The sequence below is a fragment of the Netta rufina genome (genome assembly GCF_964035555.1).
Source record: "Netta rufina genome assembly, chromosome: 3".
NCBI lineage: Eukaryota > Metazoa > Chordata > Aves > Anseriformes > Anatidae > Netta > Netta rufina.
Window position 1 is genome coordinate 35,196,126 of NC_140125.1, and position 21,233 is coordinate 35,217,358.

A 21,233-nucleotide genomic window follows, 5' to 3' on the forward strand; every position below is an offset into this window, starting at 1 on the left:
CGCAGATTTCTCTCGGCTCGGTGCCTTGGCTCGGGCACCTGTTTTCCTCCAGCACCCGTGGAGGAAATTCCTTAATGGGAAGAGAGGAGCGGGGCGGCTCTCCTGGGGCTGGGGGGGATGCCCTGGGAGGGGGCCAGCTCTGGTTGTGCCACGGGGAGGCACTTTTAGCCCCAGCAGCCGCTGTGTCCGGAGCTGCCAGCTCATTCCCGAGCTGCTCGGGGGCCCACGGAGGGGCAGCGGGGCTGGGGCTGCACGCAGGGCACTGCTCGGGGTGCGGGACACGTGGAGCCGCCGACCTGCCCAAAGTGTCCCACGCTGGCCCAAATCCAGCACAGCAGCATGGGACGGGACATGTAAAAGGCAGAGGGGCTGGGGGGGCAAACTGGTGACCCCAGGCAGAGCCCCCGGCGCGCTCCCCGTGCTGCGGGGTGCCGCGGGAGGGCTCCTTCCCCTCAGCCTCTCCCCCTCCTCGCCCTGGCAGCGGGCCCGCTGGCGGTCTGGGTGGCAGGCGCCGCTTCCCCCCGCTAATCCCCGCGTGCACGCAGCCTCCACCTGCTGAGCCAGCGGGAGCCAGCGCCCGCTGAGGAGCTGGTGGTGTGGTGAGGGCTCCGCAGCCCCCATCCTCCCGCTCCTGGAGGATCCCCGGCACCAGGCACGGCGGCAGCGGGGAGCTGAGCCCCGGAGGTAACGGGCAGGGTGGCGAGAGGGAAAGGAGCCGGGCTGAGGGGTGGGGAGGGGACGTGGCTCTGAGACCCGCGTGCAAGGTCACCCCGCAGCCAGGGGGGCTGCCACCCAGCGCCCCGTCCCTCTGCCCCCGGGGCTGAGCGGGGAGCTGGGGACAAGGACGATCCGGCTCCCGGCCACGCTGCGGGTGGCAGGGAAAGGGCTGGGGGGAGCGGGCTCTGCAGGGCCATGCCTACAGGGCAGGGCTCCCCGCTTCACAAGGCCTTTGTCCCCAGGAGGGCATCCCCGGGCGGGGGCCGAGGGCTGTCCTGCAGCCGGGTGTCCTTGGTGCGGCCGGCAGAGCACTAGGACCTGCGGAGAGGCAGGCAGGCAGCGCTGGCAGCTCTCCCCCGGAGCAGCGCCGGATCCGGACCCGTCAGCCGGCAGCAGCACGGGGAGAAAAAAAAAAAAATAACAAAACAACAACAAAAAAATAAGCCAACAACATGTAAGCGTGCGTGGCCGTGCCCCGGGCTGGCACCGTGTGCCACGGACAGCCACCGAAACGGGGGCACGGGGCTGAGCGGCGGTGCCGGGGACAGCAGGTCAGAGCTGGGGCACGGGGACGCCGCTGGCGGTGGCTTTGCTCTGCCTGCTGGCCCGTAACGGGGCAGGGTGTTGGGGTGCCGGGGGGGCAGGTGGTCCCATGGGGTTTTTTTGGCCCCAGGGTGCTCGTCCCCGCACTCCTGGCCGTACTGGGGTGGTGCCTTGTGCTTCTGTAGGGTCCTTGGGGTGCCTGCAGCGCGGGGGACACAGCGGGGAGCCCTCGCTCGGTGCCTCCCCATCGGGGTTTCTTCCCCAGCGCTTCCCAAACCTCGCCAGCCCTTTGTCCCCATAGCCAGACTCTCTCCCGTGACCCTTCCAAGCCGCAGGCTGACCGCTGGGCGCCCGCCCTCGGCCCTCGCTCCGCTCCCTCCCCAGCTCCTTCCTCCCCAGGCGCCGTCCCCGTGCTGCCCTCGGCCTGGTTCAGCCGGGACGGGGTGGCCCCGGCTGCCCCTTGGCTTGTTTGCAGGGTCCTGACCCCACGCACGGGGTGCGGGGGCCGGGGCAGGGTCCGCAGCCTGGCCCTTGCCCCCAGGCTGCCTCTCGGCCTGGCTGCCCTGGCCAAAACCCCACAAAACGGGGACGTGGGGCGGGGTGGGCAGCCCTGGCTGCAGCCCCCCGAGCTGCCCTGGGGGGCTCCTCGCGGAGCTCCGCCTGTTTTTTGGGGCTCCCATCACCTCCACAACCCCACCCGTAACGCACCCATCCCGGCTGGGAATAGCACCCCAAAGATGGGGCGCAGATTTGGGTTCTCACCAAGCCCCCAAAAAGCTGCTGCCCCCCCCCCTCCCCAAAACGCACAGCCCCGAGGCGCCGGGGACGGGCGCGCCGCCGGCTGCGGCCAGCAGAGGGGAGCACCGCGCTGCGCTCCCCGTGCCGTGAGTTTGTCGGGGCTTTGGCACGGCCCCGGGATCTGCCCCGCTCGCCCCAACCCACCCCAAACCCAGGGAGAAGCAGGCGGTGCCCCTGAGACAGCCCCCTCTCCACGTCTGCGCCCCAAAGCCCGGTGGTACCCCGAATTATTTCCTTTGCCCTGTTTTTTTAGCATGCCCCCTGCCCATGGGATGGCTGGCACTCACTCGGGGTGCTCCCCATGGGGGGCTCAGGCTTTTTTTTCCTCCTCTCCTGGGCAGTCGGCGTGCCCAGCAGCCAGCTTTAGGTTTGGCCGGCCCTCGTGGTGATGTCTCATCGTTGCTTGGCCTCGGGGCCACGTCGCGGCTTGGGAAGGCGAGCAAACAGGGCTGGCAGGGAGGGGAAATAATGAGCGGCTTGTCGTGCTGGGAGCTGTGGGGAAGGGCCCTCCCGGCCGGCCGTCTCCCCGGGAGATGTTTGGGAGCATTCAGCCACAGCCCCGCTGCCGAATCGCCCACAGGGGAAAGCGTGACGGGGCAGGCTCCGCTCTCCAAGCAGGATTCGGTCGGCCGTGCCAGGCGTTTACACAGAGCTGGATTCCTCCGCGCCGGCCGGCAGCTGGCGGGCTGGGCGCGCGTTTGGGCAGGCGCAGATTTGGGCAGGCAGCGCTGGGAAAGCTCTCGGGGCTGCGTGAGGTGCCCTCCTCCTGCCCGTGGCCCCATGGCAGGGTCCCCGCGGTGCCATCCCCACGCACCGCCTCGAGGAGCCGGGTGCCCTTGGGGATTTGTGTGGCTCCCTGCTGGCTCCTGCAGGGCCGGGAGCCCACGCCACGTGTCATGAGCTCCCCCAGGTCTCAGCCTGGCCCCTTGCAGGCAGAAGCAGCCTCACGGGACGGCTGGTGGCTGCCGCTGTCACTCAGTAACCAGCTGCCCCGCGGCCCCGTGCCAGGAGCTGTCATTAGGCAGTAAAAGCTTGTCGGAGGAGCAAAGGGGCAGCTGGGGGGAGCAGGGGTGCAGGAAGGGAGGCAGCAGGGGTGGGAGACCCTCAGCAGCGGCTTTGGCAGTGGGTTTGGGCCCCTCAGCCCGCACCCGAGGGCTGCCAAGGGGAGCGCCGGCGCCAGGTCCCAAAGATGCTGCTGTCCCCACGAGCACCCGGCCCTGCTTCCCCTTGGGACGATGGAGGGAATGGGAGGCCTGCGAGCACCCGGGCCCCTTGCTGAGCCCGTGGACAATGGGGTTTGTTCCTGCTTGCTGAGCTGGAAAGGCACCCACGGCCCCATTTCAACTGCGAGCAGCCTGGCTTTATCCCGGCAGGTCTGGCCGCGGGAGGAGGCGGAGGGACGGCAGCGGGACGGCTGACGGGCACGGCCGGAGCTCCACAGAGCATCACAGCACGCAGGTGAGCATCCCCTCCCGCCCCAAATCGCAGGGCAGGCGTCCTTGGGGTCACCGCTGGGAGCCCCATGAGTGATGGTGGGACAGCCCCGTCCCCAAACGGGGCTGGCAGCAGCTCCTGGGGACCTCAGGAAGAGGCTGAGGACCTCTGCTGACTTTCAAAGCATCCGGGACTGCCGCAGCCTCATTACAACCGGCTCTCCAGGAGCCTGTAGGGTTTTTTTTTTCCCTCTGCCATTGAGCGAGAGGTCCAGCATCTTCTGCGTTTCCTGATGGGGTGTGCCAGCGGGATGAGAGCCAGTTTCCCCCAGCCCCACCGGGGGCCAAGAAGAGCAAACCAGCTCCGCACGTGCCCGGGGAGAGCGAGACGTCCACGCAGCGACACGCATGCCTGTGTTTTATGGCCCTGCCTTTCCGCACACGGGTGCTGCAGGTGGCCGGGGCTGCCCTCGCTGCTTGGCTTGGATTTGGGGTGGCAACATGGCTTTGGGACGGGTTGGTGCACAGCCCCGTGTCCTCGCGCTGCCTCCGTTCCCCCCCCCAGCGTCTGCAGCAGAGGCAAATGAGGGGAAAAGGAAAATCTCGGTGCCGGAGGAGGAAGGCTTGTGGGTTAATTAACGTATGGATGCAAAGTGCTCGCAAATCTCCGAGGGAAGCGTTTGCCGTGGGTGCCAAGTGGGGAAAGGATGCTTGAAACGCTGAGCGCATACAAATAGCACCTCGCTCCTCGGGCTCTGAAAACCAAACATTGCCCAAGAGGTGCAGAAAATATTTCCCCAGGTTATGCCCGGAATAAAGCTCACATTTTGCTCTTGCTTTCCAAATCAGCCGCTTGTTTGCCTTCCCCTTCTGGATTTAGTCGCTTTGGTGGATGCGGGGAATTGCTACAAGGAGGAAAAAAAAAAAAAAAAGAATGAAAAAAAAGAAAAAAAGCAGCTTTTGTGAAATGTTTGGCAGTGAGCATATCTGAAAGGGGAGCCCTTCTGTTTGTTCTGCCTGTTACAAACCGGGGAGCCAGGCTGGAGGACAGCCTACAAACTGGGCTCCAGGTGACAGCTTTGGCTTGCCTGTGGCACACACCTGAGGTTTCGGGAGGAAAAACTCAGCCAGCCTCTCCGGCAGGCCCCGGTGAGGGGACTCCCGGCGTTATATAAGGCAGAGACTTTGCTGGCTGCCTTCCTCCGGGAAAGTACAAGCCTGCCTTCTCCCTTCGCTCTGGGGAGCGGAGCAAGCTGCCAGCAGCACTTTGGCAGCACGCTGCTGCTTCCCGAGCAGGAGGCTGGGAGAGCAGCAAGCCCCCGGGCTCGCTCCGGGCTGGCTTTTCCCCGCACGAGGGGGAGAAATCCCGCTCCGCGTGGCGTGGCGGCGTGGGGCGGCGGCGCTCCCGGTGCCAGCTGCTTCCAGTTCGGGGCCAAAGAGGTTTCCGGAGCTGTTTGCTTCTTCTGGGAGGACTTGTTGTTGTGCTCGCAGGAACGAGCTTGATAACACGCGAGCCGCTTGGGAGCAGAGGGCTCGGCAAAGGCCGTGCTTGGCCTGCACAAAGCAAAGCAGCTCGGCCCTCCAGCTGGGGCGCAGATTTCGTTGCGGGGCGATGCGCGAGCCGTGAGCAGCTGAAGTTTCACAGCCCTGAGCCGCTCTCACGTCCAAGCACCGTGCCTTGCTCGCCCCGGGCCGCCTGCTTGCCCACGGGAGGACACCTCAAGACCCAGTCCTGCGAATTGGTGCTGGTTGGGTGAGGCTCTGGGCGCCGAGAAGCAGCCAGGCTGGGGCTGCCTTCCTCCCCGCGCCCCCCCGGGCATCCTGCCTGCCTCCCGTCTGCCTGCGGTCACCGATGGCTGCGCTCGGTGCTAATGGGTTTTCAAGCTCCACCGAGAGAGGCGGCTCGGAGCAGCCGTGCCAATTCCAGTCCTTGGGAGTGTCGTCAGGAGCAGAGCTGTGAATTAGGCAACATTTAATCCGGTACGTTGGCGATGCTGAGCGCTGTGTACCCTGCTGCTGAAAGCCCCGGGGTGAGGCAGCAGCTACACCCACCTGCTCCTCAAGTGGAGGCTTACTGGAAAATTGGGTGGGAAGGAGATGTGCTGGTGGCTTTCCTCCCGACAGGGCCGGGTCTCTTAATGGTGCTGAGAACCTTGCTACCGGCTCCTGGATGCCCAGAGGTGGCTCGAGCGGGCACCACGCGCCCAGGGGTCCCTGGGGGATCGGTTCCCGTAGCGTTTAGCTAAAATTGGAGCTTATAAATAACATGAACATCTTAACGAGGCTCAAACGCTAGCTTGTGCTGCTGAGCTGCGGGTGTGACCTCTCCAGGGGAAACACAGGGCCTGAGCCAACGCAGCACCAAGGTCCCCACGTCTCCCACGGGAGCTCGTAAGGCTCCGCAGGCGGCAGCGTGGCCGATCTCACAGCTAGAGGGGTGATTGTAGGCGTCCCAAAGCAGGCGACACTGCAGCCTTCCACTTGGCTTTCTATTTTTCCCCTCCCTGTGTATTTTGAGGTGATCTCGGTTGGTGTTTTTCCCTTAGTGGGGGAGGGAAGGGAAGGGAGAGGAGCTCACCCGGAGCAAGACCTTCCAGACCGGAGACGTTTGGGGAAAGCAGGCTGGGGAAAGGCAGGCCCCTGGGCTCGGATCCGGCACTGCCCGCGAGACACAGCGGGAGCCTAATTGGAGACGGGAGCTTTGAAATTTGATTTGACCCGATACGAATCTCAGACTTAGTGCAGCAGCCTCCTGCCTTGTTGTCCACCAACGCTTTCTGCCGCTCGCTCCGTGCTCCCAGGGCTGCCCGCGGGCAGACCCCAGCAGCACAGGGTTGTGATAAATGGGTGCCACCGGCACCGGCAGGGCTCCTGCAGCACTGGTGTCACCGAGCAGGGCGGTGGAGAGGCCACCTCATCGGGGTGACACACTGCCGTACTTCAGAAAGTTCAAGTAGCTGTCTCTCATGTGTCACTGCTGCCTTTTTTTCATGGCTTTGTGATCTTTTTGCTTGCACGTAGAAGTTCATAGTTGGGATGTGAAATAAAAGCGTGACCATTGTGCCTGTTTCTGCTCGGGAGGCGTGTTGTAGAGCATCTTGTGAGCGTCACTGAGGATCGGGATCTGCACTTGGGGTCGTTTAGCTTCCTATTTTTGTTCCTAACCCAGCTGGTGGCTGGCTGCAGAGTTTCCCGAGGAGGTTTTATCAGCGCAGAAAACGCTCGAGCAGTCAAATAAGGGGAAAGTTTATAAGCTGCGGTCACCTCCTGGGGTTGGAAGTTATAGGTGAAGAGATCCAGCAAGGAGGGTGGCGTGTTTGAACCAGTGGCCAAACAAAAAACATCCCCAGCCGCCCAGGTACGAGCTAGGGTTTGCACCCACACCCCTCCGCCGTGGGACAAAGTACCCTCAGCGCCAGCGTACCTTGGCACTTAAGCAAAAAAACAAGTAGCCTTTGAATGCCAGCTATCTATACCGATCGATTAATGTGAGCTGTGCAAAGAAAAAAAAAAACAAAAACCAAACAAATCACCCCCTGGAGCCGGTGCGAGCGGGGAAAGGCGCCCGCAGCCCCCCGCTGCTCGCCCTTTGGCCACCGGGCGCAGGGCGCACGGGCGCGCCCCGCATCCCGGCGAGCCGGGGGGGGGACCCCGCATCTCCGCGCCCCCCCGGGGCCGGGTGTGGGGCTGCGGGGCACGGCTCCCCCGCGTGTCCCCCCCGCCGTGGGGCGGAGCGGGAGGCGGGCCGGGGCGGGGCGGAGTGGCTCGGCGGGGAGCGGAGCGGCGTGGAGCTGCGGAGCGGCGCCGGAGCCCGGCCCGGAGCGGGGTGCGCCGCAGGTGGGTGCGGCGTGGGGGGGCGCGGGGGTCCCCGTGGCCGTGGGCGCCGCGGTGGCCGTGGGGAAGAGGGGACCCTCCCGGGGCGTGGGGACCGCGTGGCGCATGGTGGCGGCGCCCAGCCCGGCCCTCTGGGGGCTGGAGGCGGTAAAAGGAAGAGGCGGCAAAAATGACTCGGGGGGGTGGGGGGGGGAGAAAAATTTGGGGGGGACGGCTTGCGAGCGGCTGGGGGGGCCGGGGATGGCGGGGAGGTGGCGGCAGGGGGCTGCCCGTCGGGGGATGCGCTCCCCCGAGCGCTCCGGGGCCACGCGTGGGGCGCGGAGGTGCCCCCCCCGTGGGGATGCTGCGCGCCCCCGCCTCGGGTGCTGCTTTTCTCGAGGTGTTTTCCACCCTCCCAGGCTCCCACGGCAGCTCCGAGCCCCTTCCCCTAACTTATGGGAGGAGTGCCAGCCGGTGCGTGGTTTTGGGGCCACACACCCGGTTCCCGGACACAAGTGGGTGGGGTGCGGGGTTTCACCAGGGCACTGCGTGTCCCCCCCCCCCAGCCATGTGGCCATCCACACATGGCACGGAGCTGCAGGAGGGCACGCGGGCTGAGCCCCACGTGCCACCCAGCCCCACGTGCCACCGGGTCCCCTGGGCTGGTGGCCCTCCACCAGGAGCCCCCGGCCGTGGTGGCGGCGCGTCCCGCTCGGGGGAGCGCTCCCGGCCGGCTGTGGGATGCAGCAGGAGGTTTCAACACGTGTTTGCCTGCTCCTCCCGAGCAGATCGGCCGCCTTAGCAGGAGCACGGGGAGCTCGGCGTGGAGCCCGTGCCGTCCTCCCCACCCCTGTGGCTAAACCCGCGCCTCTCTTTCGCCCCTGCTAAGCACTGAGGCCAGCTGGGCTGACACAGCATCTGCCTGGGAGACGGGCTGTCAGCTCGGCTCGTGGGAAGGCGGCGCTGGCCAAGCCCTGAGGCTGTGGGATCGCAGAGAAGCGAGGCTGTGTCCTTCAGCCCAGCGGGTTCCCCGGGGCTGCGGGCAGCAGGAGGAGTTCGTGCAGCTGGCGGCCGCAGCTGGATGCGCTTCCTCGCGGCTCCGGAGCAGGAAGCAGCTCGGCTGCCCCACGGTTGCCTGTTGCGAGCAGACACAATTGAGGAGACTTCTGTGGATGCCGACGTGGGAAATCCCACTCTCCTCTTGCACCCCAGCCCGGCCTGGCGGCATCGTTTCCGCTCCCCAGCCCCTTGCAAGCTGCTCCCTCGGGTCTGCCTTCGCCGCAGAGCTCGGCTGCTGAGCTCTCCTGCTCCCAGCATTGCCTTTTGCTCCCAGCAAGGAGAGGTAGGCTCGCTCTCGGCTCCCTGAGGCTGCGTTTGTGGAGCAGAGGAGCTTTCATGTGGCTCCGAGGGCTGTGGCGTAGGCCCCAGAAGGTGATTTGCAGAGTGGCTGCCCCCCGGGCTAGCGCAGATGAGAGGCAGGGGCTGTGCCAGGTGCCTGGAGCGAGGAGGAGGAGCACAGAGGATGAAGATACCCACCTCAGCCTGGCCCAGCAATCGTGGCCCCGGCACACAGGGCAGTAGGGCACCTCCCCAAGCTGCATAGTTCATTTCACCATCACGGCATCCCTGCGCCCATTATCACGGGGTGAGATGGCCTTAATGAGTCCCGTCCGCTTTGAAGCTGAGCCCTGGGCTTCGTCCTTGACCCGCGATGATCGCACTCCCTCCTTGTTGTGGCCAGGGAGGAAGCCGGGGTGCGGAGGCACCCGTCGGGCTGGCACGGCGCCCTCCTCGCTTTGCCCTGCTCCTCGCAGCTCCCCGGGTAGAGGCAGGGCTGGATCCAGCCTGCAGCCATCCGGGAAGGTGCCGAGGCTGGAAGGCAGCGAGCACCTCCGCTGCTTTGGCCAGGAGTCCTTGGGAGTTGTTAAGGAAACTGCGAAACCCGCCCTTATCGGCCACTGTTTGCTTGCCTTTGTTACCGGCTCAGCACTGACCCCAAAGTGCAAACTCCATGCATCGTCCCCCCAGCACCGAGCTCTTCCCCTCTCAGCCCAGCACTAACCCATGCCGGGCAGCGAGGAACCTCAAGCTCTTGTGGTGTTTTGGCCCTGCTCTGGCTGGGAGCAGGCTTTTCCCTGGTTTCCCCCCTCCCTGGGGAAGCAGAGGCTCAAAGCACTGGGTCCAGCAGTGGCACAAACGGGTGAGCCTGGTGCTGGGCGTGAGGTGCTCGGGGCTGTTTGTCAGCCTTTTAGCCGAGCCTTGGATGCGTGCGGCTGGGCTTCGCCTCCAGGAGAGCACATTTCTCTGAGGCAGACGGGGAGCAGAGGCTTGGAGTCTGCCTGCTGGGTGTCGGGGAGGCAGCCAGCAGGAAATCGGGCTGAACTCGTCGGCCTTGCCTTCTTCCCAGCAGTGCCGGGGGGGATTGATTTTCGTCCGTTTCCTCTAGGACTTGTCAGATGGGAAAGCACCTCGCTGCGAAATTGCCAGCGCCTCCGCCGACAGCTGGCAATGTGCTGAGCGAGCAGCCCGCGGAGCCGCAGAGGGAGGCACGTGGGGGACACAGCAGGGGCGTGCAGGGCTTTGGGGCGTGCAGCCTGCTTTAAAGTGTGCTTGTGGGACACCCGGGGGCTCGGGGCCGCGATTAAGAAGCAGTCCGCCCTCTCCTACAGCTTCTCCTTCCTATCTTCACCTCTGCTCCTCGTGGCTTTTTGGGGTGACCGCGCGCCGAGCCACATCAGGAGGCGATCTGCCGGCATGCTGCCGGACAGGGCTGCTCCCTGGGGCAGCAGGAACGGGGTGCCGGGGCGTTGTGGGGCAGGAAGACGCAGATCTTATCGCAAAACCCCAAAACGGATAGGGCTGCACCTCGCACAGCAGCTCCTGGCGTTACTCTCCATCCTCCACACCGCTGGAGCGGGTAAGAGCTGTCCACGAGGAGCAGCACGAGGTGCCTGGCTGCTTCAACAAGGCCAAGAGATGTACCCAGCATCCGTGTCCCTGAGCCTCACCGGGGCTCCCAGCTGATTTTCGCATTAACGGTGTCCTGCCCCTTCTCCCCGCAGGGTTTTCTTGACTCAGGAGCGGAAACCTGGCTTCCTCCCATTGTGCCTCTTCCTGCTGTGGCCCCCGGGACGACCCCTTTCCCCCAGCATCCCTCCACGGCCCTTGGGACCTCCACGAGGGTGGACCTGGGGATGGTTTCCTTTAGGTTGCGCGCTTTATTTTGGAGGTTTCCGCAGATGCGGTTGAGTAGAGCCCTGCGCAAATCTTTCATCCTGCCCTTGGGAGAAAGGGCCTTGATTTTTCCCATTTTCCAACCCACTTCTGGAAAACGGTGCCCTCCTCCTCCCGAGCCAGCTCAGGGCGGGGATGTGAGGCGGGGTGGCCTTCTCTGGAGGTCATCGCTGCCACCTCACGTCTCGAGCGCATCAGCCAGCTCTTGCCTTGTTGTCCCTTCCTTCTGGGGTGACAGCCCGGCTGCCAAAATCCCCGTGGGGCCCCTCTGCCCCATGGTGGCGTGTCGGGGTGGAGGTGAAGCTTGTGCCTGCGGCGGTGGCACCTTATCTCAGCTTATCTCTGTCCCTCCGATGCTGGCTCCATCTGGGGAGCTCCCTCTCCCTGCGCAGCGGTGACGTCCCCCCCGAACTGCTGCCCTCTCCGGGCACCCTATCTCCTCTCCCGTCCCCAAACTGCCAGCCTGAGAGCCAAGGACAGCTCAGATACTTGTGGGACCAGGACCCGGGGGCTGGGACCACCCTGCCCTTCTGGTAAGCTTCTTGCCGTGACCTTAAAACGCTCTCCCTGGGAGCAAGGAGGGGAACGGCCACTGCCTCGGGGGTGCAGCGTTTGCTGGGATGCTGAGCAGCAGCACCCCTCTCTGCTGCGTGGGGCTCCGTGGGTGCTGGAGGGAAGCCCTGCAGGGGCAGCCCATGCCCAGCGTGCTGGGGAGCGGTGTCCAGGGGGAGGGATTTGTGGGCAGCAGTGACCACGCGTGGTGTCAGCGCCGTGCCGCCAGGAGCTGCTGCTTGAGGCAGAGCGAGCGACCTGACGCCGGGCACGTCAAAGGGGCATAATTGCCAGGTGCAGGGCAGCGCGTGGCTTGCTTGTCAAATTAAGGACGTAAGTGGAGGGCGTGAGAAGAGCCTTCCCGGATTAATTTACACACCCGGGCGGCTCTACCTGCCGGGGGCCCCCGGGGGAGCCTCTCGGGACTCGGTGAACCCTGCCGATAAGGGGCCTTGCAGCTGGCTGCTGTGCGCGGTTCAAAACACGCCGCAGGGCTGGACGCGCCCCCTGCGCCGCCCGGCAGACGAGATAAGGGCCGGGGCAGCTGCTGGCGGCGGGGACATCCCCCGTGTCTCCTGCTCAGAGCTGGGCGGCTGTGGGAATCCCGTGTAAGTGCTGCAAACCCAAAGGAGCAGGGCTCGGAGCCCACCTTTGCTTTCCTCGGCACGGGTGGCACGGTGAGGCAGGGTGCAGTGGAGGTGTGGAGGAGGCGTCGCTGCTGCACGCCGTGCAAAAACCCGTGTGGGGTGAGGGTGCCTGAGCGGGGAGCCTCCCAGGAGCATTTTCAGCCTGCCAGCGCCTCGCGATGCGAAGGGCAGTGAGGTGATGGGGAGGCTGAAATGCTTCGCCGAGCTCCCTCCTGCAGGGGCAGGGGCAGAGCGGCGGTGGGGGCGCGGAGGCTGCGGTGAGCTGGTTTGCGTGTGGAGGCAGGGCTCAGGAAGCAGAACGACGAGCGCAGTAGGAAGTGCCACCAGCTCGCTGGTGGGAACGGCGCGTAAAGCACACCGGGAGCAGAAAGCCAGCCACAGGCTGTTGGAGGGGATCGGAGAAGAGGATGCAAAAGAAAAGCCAAACAGAGCTCGTCCTCTGCTCTCCGGGAGAGCCCGAGCTGTGTCCTTCTGCCAGGGGGCTCAGCGAGCGTCCGAGGAGCCCGGAGGAAGGCTCATAAAGCAGACAGAGCCAACGCTGGTAACGTTCGCCGACAGGAAAGGGAGGATGAAGCAGCCAAGCCTCGTGTGCGACGTGTGCTCGCTCATCCACTCCTGCCCCAGCCCTCGAGAGACCGGGAAGGGGGAAGATGTGGCGCTGATTTCTAAGAAAGGCTGGGGGGAACTTCGGGGAAAAGCTGGCTGGTGAAGCTGCTGCGCGTCCCGCCCGCCTGCACCGCGACCCGAGAGGCCAACCCAGCCCGTGGGGAGCCGGCAAGTGCCGAGGGTCCTGCGTGGGCACCCCAGGTCCCCAAGCTGGGCGAGTGCTTCGGAGGGAGCCTGGGCTCGCGGTGGCCGCACGGCTTGCCAAAACGCACCCAACGAGGTCTTTTAGCCCAGGTTTTCGGGAAGCTGGCAGGGCAAGAGGGAAGGTCCTTGCGTGGCTGGGTAATTGGTTCCAAAACAGGAAGCAGGGCGTGGGAGGCCGTGGTCAGTCCCTGCAGTGGCAGGAGATGGCCGCGTTGAGCTCCGCGCTTTTCCAGCGCCGTCAGGAGTGACCTGGAAAAGGGAGTGAGTGAGCAAGGAGCTGAGGGTTCGCCTGATGCTATCGAATTACAGTGCCTAAAGCACAGAAGAGCATTGCGACACCAGGCAGCTGAAATTCGGTTTAGATAAAAATCAAGTGATGCACAAGGGGGAAATAATAGTCCCAAATCTGCAAAGGAGATTACAAACTGAGCTGGCTGCTCACAGCGAGGCCTGGGGCTATTTCAGATAGCTCGGTGTGCAGCCAGAGTCACTGAGTGCATCAAGTCGTTAAGAAAGAGCCTTTGTCACTCTTTGCAAGCCACCAGGAGCACCAAAGCAGGAAGGGCTGGTGCCATTGTTCAGATCCATGGCTCATCCACTCGTAATGAGGCCCCCTCATCTCCGAAAGGCTTTGGGAGAACGAGGGGAAAGATTTGGAGAAAAGCAAAGAGGAGGATCAAAGGCGCAGAGCTGTTTCTGTATGACTAAGTGAGCTAGAATTTTTCTGTTTGGAAAACATGATCGAGGGTGGCTAGGATCCACGCCTGGAAAGTCATGGCTGGCACGAGAAGGGGTCTAAAGTGTGTCCAGGCTTTGGATCCGAGGGCGAGGGAGCCTTGGAGATGCCGTGCGGCGGAGGAGTTCCTTGCTGCGGGACACTGCCCTTGCTCAAAGGGCTGTTGAGTTGCAGGGGAAGTGGGAAGTTTCACAAAGCGAAACCCTCAGCGGGTTACAAAACACATACCAAGGCTGTCTGACCGAGGGGCAGCGTTGCTCAGCGGCTGAGAGCGCACGCACGGAGCTGCTCTCCCTGCTCGTGCCGTGCCCCTGCGTTCCTGGCGTTGCCTTTGGCCCTCCTAGAGGCCCCGTTTCAGGCTGGCCGGGCTCCGTGTCGTGCAGGGGCACCTGCCCTGCGTTTTCGAGGCCTCGCGTTCGTCCCGGCGCCGCGGCGAGGTGCGCCGCCACGCACACTCATGCCTCTTGCAAAACGCGCCAGGTGTGTGCGCAGCTGAAGGCGGGGGCGCGTGGGACAGAAACGACTGCAGACGGAGGCACGGCCGCAGCAAGGAAGGGGCACCCCGAGCGTGCAGGTGGCCTGGCCGGGGACGAGATCTCGACGCCTTTCCCATCCTCCAGCCGAGCCGAGGGTTCATGTGACTTGTTTTCGCCGGACCTCCGTGCCCGTAGGTAAACTCCGGCGGCCCCAGGTCAGCCTTCCTGCTGGCGCGGGGGGGGAGGACGGAAGAGGGAAGGGGGCGATGGCTGGAGAGGCAGCTGGCCCTGCCCCGTCTTGGCTGCGGGGGCAGGAAGTGCTGACCTTATCCCTGCAAAGCGATCCGGCGCTGGCCGGCGGCAGGAGGATGCCAAGGTGCTCGCCGGAGAGCCTGCCAGCAGCCCCTTAGCTGGGGTGGCAGAAAGGGCTTCTCTTTAACGGGCTGGTGTTTGGGGACGAGGCTCAGGGCATCCCCATCCCTCGCCCTGAAATGGCGCCGTGGAGCTGGACGCGCTCTTCGCTCGCTGTTGGCGAAGGTGGCAGGAGCCGAAGGGAAGGGGGTGAGTGGGAAGGGAGGGGTGAGGAAGCCTCCGAAGCGGGTGACAAAGTGCTGCCTGCAGGCGTGGCGCTCCTGCAGTGCCAGTTTTTCTGCAGAGCTTGGGCGTTTCGCTCACATCCCTGCCCTGGGCTGCCAGGCTTGGCCCGACACAATCGGTGTCACCTAAGCGCGTGCCTGAGCCTTTGTGCCGAGCAAATGGGCAATTAAAATTGTGCTCCCTCTCGCTCACGTGTGGTCAAAGGGGATAACTCCTCGCTTGCTAAGCCCGTCCAACCCCTCATCCTGCTCCTTTTGCTCACGCAGCACTTCAGAGGAGACGGGGTGGCCAGGAACAAGAGTCCTTACTCTTGCCCCGCGCCCTCCGTCGCACCGGTGGTCGCGGTGAGGTCCCCAGGAGGTGGCGGAGGTTGGAGGTGGGCTCCATCCCTGGCCCGTTGTCGTGGGCTTGCTCTCAATCTGCTGTCGGATCGCTCTCGCCTGGTTGCCACCTGTTGCTTGTGTTGGTTTGTTTGACCTCTCGTGTTTACTGGAGGGCCGTTTGGAAGAGTTGGCAGCTGGACGCGTTTCCTGCCGTAATGAGCTCTGACCCGCGCGCCCCTTGGCAGCCACCGGCTCTTTGTGGGGAAAAAAAATAAAATAAATAAATGAGAAGGCGCTTAGCAAAGTGAGATGGAAAACAAACAGAGCAGGCAGGAGGCTGCGGCCGGGCATCACCCGCTGAGGTCAGGCTCCTGACGCAGGGATGCTGGCGCTCCGCGGACGGAAGCGGGAGGTGTCGGGGAAGGGGCAGCGTCACAGAAGCGTCCCCAAAACCCCGATCCCGCCCCCCCTGCATCCTCCCTGCCGCCGGCAGCCCCGTGCCACCCTGTGCACGGTGCCCTTTGCCTGCTGCCTTCTCCTGGGCAGCGGGACCCGGGCCGCCTGCCAGCCCCGGTACCCGACACCTCCGCCGCGGGTGCCACCAGAGCCACACGGCAACGGCCCCGTGACCTGAGCCGGGGCTGAGCGCTCGCCCCCAGCAGCAGGGGGGGCACGTGCTGCCTTCAAATAGGCTGGACCCGGGGGTAGGATCAGCAGCTGGGGCTCTGTCCTCCCCAGGTACGTGTGTGCCGCTGGTTCCCCGGCTTCTCGGGACACCGGCACGACCCGAGGGAAGCTGGTGGGGTTTGTCTGGGGAAGGGGTGGCTTCCTGGGGACCTGCTGGGCAAGCTGGGGCTCTGCTGCCTGTTTTTTGGGGACAACCAGCAGCCTTGGCGGTGTTTCTGCACGTGGGGGGGTAGCAGTCACGCTTTCACCCCCCCGCTAATCCAGTGCCAGCCGTGCCCGGAGGCTCCCCTCCCGGTTGCCTTTAAGGCAGGCTGCCCTCGTGAGGACTACAGATCCCGGCATGCTGCTTCCCTGCCAGCCCCCGGGGCCGCCCTAGCTGGCAGGGTGCTGCAGGCAGGCAGGCAGGGAGGGATGCTGCAGCAGGACGGGAGGCAAGCGAGGCCGAGGGGCAGCGGGGAGCTGAGCTCCGGGAGCCCCGCTGCGGACCAAGCGCCCCGGGAGAAGCAGCCGGGTGCCCCATGCGCCGCCCCGCCTGGAGAAGGACAAGGCAGGCCTGTGGGGAACCCTCTCTGCCCCACTGAGAGGGAACGGGGACGGGGGGCAGCGGATGGGGTCCGGTTTCCCCCCCGCAGGGGCTGTACCCGCAGCGGTGAGCGCCGGGGAGGGGAGGAGGGATGCCCTCGGCTAGCCCAGGAACGGGCTGTGAGAGCCTTGGGGAAGAGGGGATCGGAAAAAGGTTTGTGGGGCGCTGACCCGAGAGGCCACCGTGTCCGAAACGTGCCCTGTGTCCTTTGTCCCTCCGCACCCCCGGCGCTGGAAGGATGCGGGGAGGGCGGGGGGAGCGGCCGCAGCCCAGTGCGCATACGCTTCGGGGATTCCTGGGGATTGGGGGCAGAGCTGCAGGCTCACAAATCCCTTAAGAGCCCGCAGCCGAGTGGCAGGCGGCCGGGGTGGAGCAGCGTGGGCATCGCGGGAGGGCAGCCCTCCCGTGGGAGGACAGGCGGTGCCCCCCGAGCAGCGGCACAGAGGTGGCACAGGGCTTGGGCTGCGGGCAGTCCCGAGGAGCCGCTTGCCCAGCGGCACAGCCCCGGGGTGAAAACCTGCAGCGGGAGGCCCCTGCCTGGCCTCACGGCCCCATAAAATCCTCTGTTTGCTTCCCAGGCAGAGACCTGCCAGGACCCGCGCTGAGCCTCGCTGCGGAAGATGACAGCAAGAGACGGGCCACAGGATAGGTAACGCCGAGCGGGCGCGGGGCACGCGCAGGGGACCGGGACATTTTGGGGGGGGCAGCATGCAGGGGGCACCCTGGTCCTGCTATTTAGTGGGTTACGGAGCTGTAGGGCGCCAAAGGGCCCGTATGGGCTGAGCCCCTGGGGAGTGCTGCGTCGCTGACGGCCAGCAGTGGTTGTGGCAGAGGCTGGGAGCAGCAGGATCCCTCCCTGCCCGTGGAGAGCGCTCCGTGAGGGGCTCCTTCAGTTTTTCCACAGAAAAACGGGTTTTTCCCACACACCTTGTGCAGGTACAAGGCTGTCTGGCTGATCTTCTTCATCCTTGGCCTGGGAACGCTGCTGCCATGGAATTTCTTCATGACTGCCAGGGAGGTGAGGGCTTGCGGCACCGCGGGGAGGCAGAAGTGGTGCCGAGGTGGCAGGAGGAGCCCTGGGCTGGCTGTGGGGCTGGAGCGGGGACGGGGATGGCCTGGGGAGGCCTGGCAGCACCTCATCCCCTCCTTCCCTGGCAGTATTTCATCGGCCGCCTGGCGGACGCGGAGAACATAAGCCAGGTCAGCAACCAGAGCACTGGGGCTGCCTTGTCCCACTCCTACCTGCAGTCCATGTTTGACAACTTCATGACTCTCTGCGCCATGGTGCCCCTCCTCGTCTTCACCTGCCTCAACTCCTTCATCCACCAGCGGTGAGCCCGGCCCCATCCTTGCCCCCGCCAGCCCCCTCCAGGGCCAAACTGCTGGGTTTTGGCTGGGACACCCTGGGGAGAGCTTTCAGGCCTCCAGGAGCTGGGCTTTCCTCACTCGAGGCCCTCTCTTGCAGGATTCCCCAGCAGATCCGCATCTTGGGCAGCCTGGTGGCCATCGGGCTGGTGTTCTTGATCACCGCCGTCATGGTGAAGGTCGCCATGGAGCCGCTGCCCTTCTTCGTCTTCACCATGATCAGCATCGTCTTCATCAACTGTGAGCGAGGCCCCGGGGCTGGGACTGGGCTCTGTGGGAAGGACGGGGACCCACAGGGGCTCCCCGCCGAGGCGCGGCGTACCCTCGCCTTTGGTTCCTCACTCCTGCTTCTCGTTTTTCCCCTCGCAGCCTTCGGGGCCATCCTCCAGAGCAGCCTCTTCGGCCTGGCGGGGCTCCTGCCCGCCAACTACACGACTCCCATCATGAGCGGGCAGGGCCTGGCGGGCATCTTCGCCGCCTTGGCCATGATCTTCAGCATCGCCAGTGAGTAACCCCTGCCCTGTGGCCCTGCGGGTCAGCGGGGCGCTGCTGGCTCCTCATCCTCATCCTTTTCTCCCTGTCCCTTCCCCAGTTGGCGCTCAGCAGCCAGAGAGCTTCATTGGTTACTTCACCACGGCGTGCGGGGCCATCCTGCTGGCAATCTTGTCCTACATCCTCCTGCCCCGCACGGTAAGGCTTCGTCTGCTTGGTGGGGAAGAGCCTGGGGAACCTTGGCCCCGTAGCACCCCAGCTTTGGCTCCTGCCAGCCTCCACCTCCTGGGGCACCTCCCCGTGGCACTTCCCTCCTCATATACCCTGGGGCTGTGTGGAAATGAGCCCCAGACAGAAGAGGAAGAAAAACTTTGCCCATCTGGCACGATCTGAGGTGCCGGTCCCCTGGCAGGCTTCTTTCTTCCTGCCTGACCGAGCTCTCTGGCTGTGTCTCCGCAGGATTTCTTCAGGTACTACTCCATGAAGGACAAGACGGAGTACCACGTGTACAACGCGGAGCTGGAGACCAAGAGAGACCTGATTAAGAAAGGTGAGGGGCTGAGAGGAAAGACGAGGCAGGGCTAAATCAGGGCTGTGCTGTGTGGGGTCTGCTATGCCTCTATTTTTGTCTCTCCCCGCAGATGAGCTCAACGGGATGGAGCAGAATAACTCAAAGATCATCCCCGTCCACAGCCCTGACGAGAAGTCCTCGGTCATCTCCATTTTTAAGAAGGTCTGCGAGCTGCCAGCAGCCCCTGCCCTGCCCCTCGTGTCAGGAGACGGGCGCAGGGCATGGAAAAAGAGACCAGGCCGGCGGCACCAACCTCTTTCTTTCATCTCCCCAGCTCTGGCTCATGGCTGTGTCTGTCTGTGCGGTCTTCACCGTCACCATCGGGGTCTTCCCTGCCATCACAGCTAAGGTGCACACCAGCCTCGGAGAGGAAAACGAGTGGGGTAAGCATGGCCGGGCTGGGAGGGAAGCGGCAACAAGTTAAATGCCAGGAAGGGAAGTGGGGCTTGTGGAGGAGGGCACCCCGGGCACCGCTGATCTGCTCCTCCTCCTCCTCCTGCAGGTCTCTACTTCATCCCCGTCTCCTGCTTCCTGATGTTCAACGTCTTCGACTGGGCAGGACGGAGCCTCACTGCCCTCTTCACGTGGGTAAGCTCTCCATCACCCCGTGCCCACGGCTCCCACCGGGGTTGCCGTCCACGGCTTGGGGGAGGAAGGAGGCGCAGAGCTGCCTCCTGCCCTGGCTGGAGGTCCAAGTAGAAATTTACGGGTTAGAAGCAAAAGCCACGGCGTTGTCCTGCCCTCCTCCCACCCCCTCCCGCAGCGGGGCTTGGATGAAGCTGTCTCCTCCGTTTCCAGCCTCTTTGTAAACAACCCTGCGCTCCAGCTATGCAAACAGCGGGGCAGGATGGCGGCGGTTGAAGAGGGTGAAAGGCAGGGCAGCCCAAAATAAAACCTCTGGCCCCCGCGCGGGGTGCAGCTGCTTTAAAGAGCCCGGTCCTGGGAGCGGAGCAGGGCCCTGCAGGTCCCCCCCGAGCTCTCCTCTCCTCTCCTGGTGCCGGGGTTGAGCGGTGGGCGAGGAGGGGGCTGTCCTGCCTGCGTCCACCCCCCAAGCGCCGTTTCCCTTGCATGGTTTGGGCTGTTTGTTTGGAGAAGCTCCTCGCAGCCCGGAGCCGCTTCTCCTTGGAGCTGCCTGGGCCGTGGCGGTGGGATGAGCCAGCAGGAGCCGTTTCCAAAACAGAGCTGTGTGGAAAGTCTGACTGCCTGCGGTTTTGGGCCCCGGTTCCCTGGCTGGGGCCCTCCTCTCTGCTCTGCAAACAAAGCAGGCAGCTGCTCTTGCTGTTTGCCCGCGGGCACAGCAGTTGGCGTAGCATCCACCACGTTCAGGAAGCGTCCCTCAGCTGCGCCAGCCCCAGAGTGCTGCCACCTCCAGGGGCTGCTCCGACCCCAGAGCACCAAGTCCTCTCCAGCTCGGTGTGGCTCCTCCGCAGCCACAGCGCGGCAGGGACAGCCTCTGCAGCCCTTGCTGCTGTGCCAGCCACCTCAGAGCTGCTCAGCGCCCCGTGTTTCTCCCCCAGCCCGGCAAGGACAGCTACCTCCTGCCACTGCTGGTGTTCCTCCGCGTTGTCTTCATCCCCCTTTTCATGCTGTGCAACGTGCAGCCCCGCAACTACCTGCCCGTCATCTTCTCCCATGACGCCTGGTACATCATCTTCATGATCTTCTTCTCCATCTCCAACGGCTACCTGGCCAGCCTCTGCATGTGCTTCGGGCCCAAGTGAGTACGGGCTGGGGGCGGGGGAAGAGCCGGTTACAGCAGTGGGTGCTCCATGCACTCTGCCTCTCCTGCGAGCCCGGGGTTTGGAGGTAGATGCTCGGAGCAAGGCAGGATTTGTTCTTGCTGGCCTCCTGCCGTGGAGGAACACAGCCTCTGCCTCCTCGGTGGCCTCCTCTCAGCAGAGCTGATGCCAGGGCACGGGGCGTGCGTCTTGGGAAGGGGCCTGACACGTGTTTTCTCCCCTAGGAAAGTGCTGGCCCACGAAGCGGAGACAGCCGGCGCGGTCATGGCCTTCTTCCTGGCGCTGGGCTTGGCCCTGGGAGCCGCCATCTCCTTCCTGTTCCAAATCCTCGTCTAGCAGAGGCACCCCGAGGGTGCAGGGACACCGCGACGGCTCCGCATCCTCCTCCTCCGAGGCCCCGGACACCTGAGCGCCCCGCGCCTGCCCCTGCCAGGGCAGACCTGACACCCGGGGACGGTTCCACTCCTCCAGGGCCGGGCTGGCTCCTGCCACGCTTGGCCGCGCGCTGCCTTCAGGCCTCCGTGCCTTCGCCTGCCCCGTGCCGCGTGTGACACCCCTGGGACCTCAGCCCAGCTCCTGCTGCCCGCCGTGCCGTGTCGCTCCCCCCAGCCGTGCCAAACCCCCTCGACCGCTGCCAGGCGGGCTCGAAGGCCAGCAGCATCCAGTGTTACCGCCCCTCCTGCCCGCAGCGCCTCGCTCCCCTCTCCTCGCAGCACGCACCCCGCGGCCCGGGGACGCCCCCGCGGCGTGACCGGGGGCCAGCACCACCGCGCAGCCCCCACGCTTCGCCTCCTGCCCCTCTCCTTGCCCCGGTGCCCCCCCCACAGACCCTGCAGCTCCTTCCCGGCTCCCCCCCCGTACCACGCAGCAGGTCCCCCCTGCAGAGAGGAGAGGGGGCAGCTCCCCGCCTGCCCCCCCCCCCCCCCCGTGTCTCTCAGTGTACCCGTTTTCTATAAAAAAGACCGAAACCTGCGTCCCTGTGTCCGTCTCCATCACTGCAGGGGCTTTCCTCAACAGGACCCAGCGCCCCCTGCCGACCCGGATCCCCCCTGACAGGTCCCCAACCCCTCAGCCTGCCCCACACCGTGCCCCACACCGTGCCCGACCCCTCAGCCCC

At 65.0% G+C, this 21,233-nt stretch overlaps 2 protein-coding genes across 5 annotated transcripts in view; one reads left to right on the forward strand and one right to left on the reverse strand.

Annotated features, from left to right (window-relative positions):
* Positions 1-21,233, reverse strand: part of SLC35B2 (solute carrier family 35 member B2) — a 126,980-nt gene that overhangs the window by 97,504 nt on the left and 8,243 nt on the right. The window lies entirely within an intron of this gene.
* SLC29A1 (solute carrier family 29 member 1 (Augustine blood group)) lies at positions 1,092-21,088 on the forward strand. 3 transcript variants are annotated; one of them, XM_084284319.1, is made up of 14 exons: positions 1,092-1,268; positions 3,432-3,516; positions 16,528-16,598; positions 16,886-16,967; positions 17,108-17,280; positions 17,415-17,554; positions 17,684-17,818; positions 17,907-18,004; positions 18,266-18,356; positions 18,448-18,539; positions 18,652-18,760; positions 18,880-18,965; positions 19,895-20,094; positions 20,341-21,088. In XM_084284319.1, exons 3-14 carry the CDS (start codon positions 16,570-16,572, stop codon positions 20,450-20,452), a joined length of 1,347 nt encoding a protein of 448 aa, XP_084140445.1. In that variant the 5' UTR covers positions 1,092-1,268; positions 3,432-3,516; positions 16,528-16,569; the 3' UTR covers positions 20,453-21,088. The 3 variants fall into 3 exon arrangements, with proteins under 3 accessions (XP_084140445.1, XP_084140444.1, XP_084140446.1); XM_084284318.1 differs by lacking the exons at positions 1,092-1,268; positions 3,432-3,516 and adding an exon at positions 7,221-7,328; XM_084284320.1 differs by lacking the exons at positions 1,092-1,268; positions 3,432-3,516 and adding an exon at positions 15,334-15,417.

Excerpts from the sequence above, each read along its gene's own strand:
- SLC29A1 (XM_084284319.1), top strand. The coding sequence starts at position 16,570 with ATGACAGCAAGAGACGGGCCACAGGATAG. Across the intron at positions 16,599-16,885 it reads AGAGACGGGCCACAGGATAG|GTACAAGGCTGTCTGGCTGA; the intron begins GTAACGCCGAGC and ends CACCTTGTGCAG. Across the intron at positions 20,095-20,340 it reads TGCATGTGCTTCGGGCCCAA|GAAAGTGCTGGCCCACGAAG; the intron begins GTGAGTACGGGC and ends TTTCTCCCCTAG.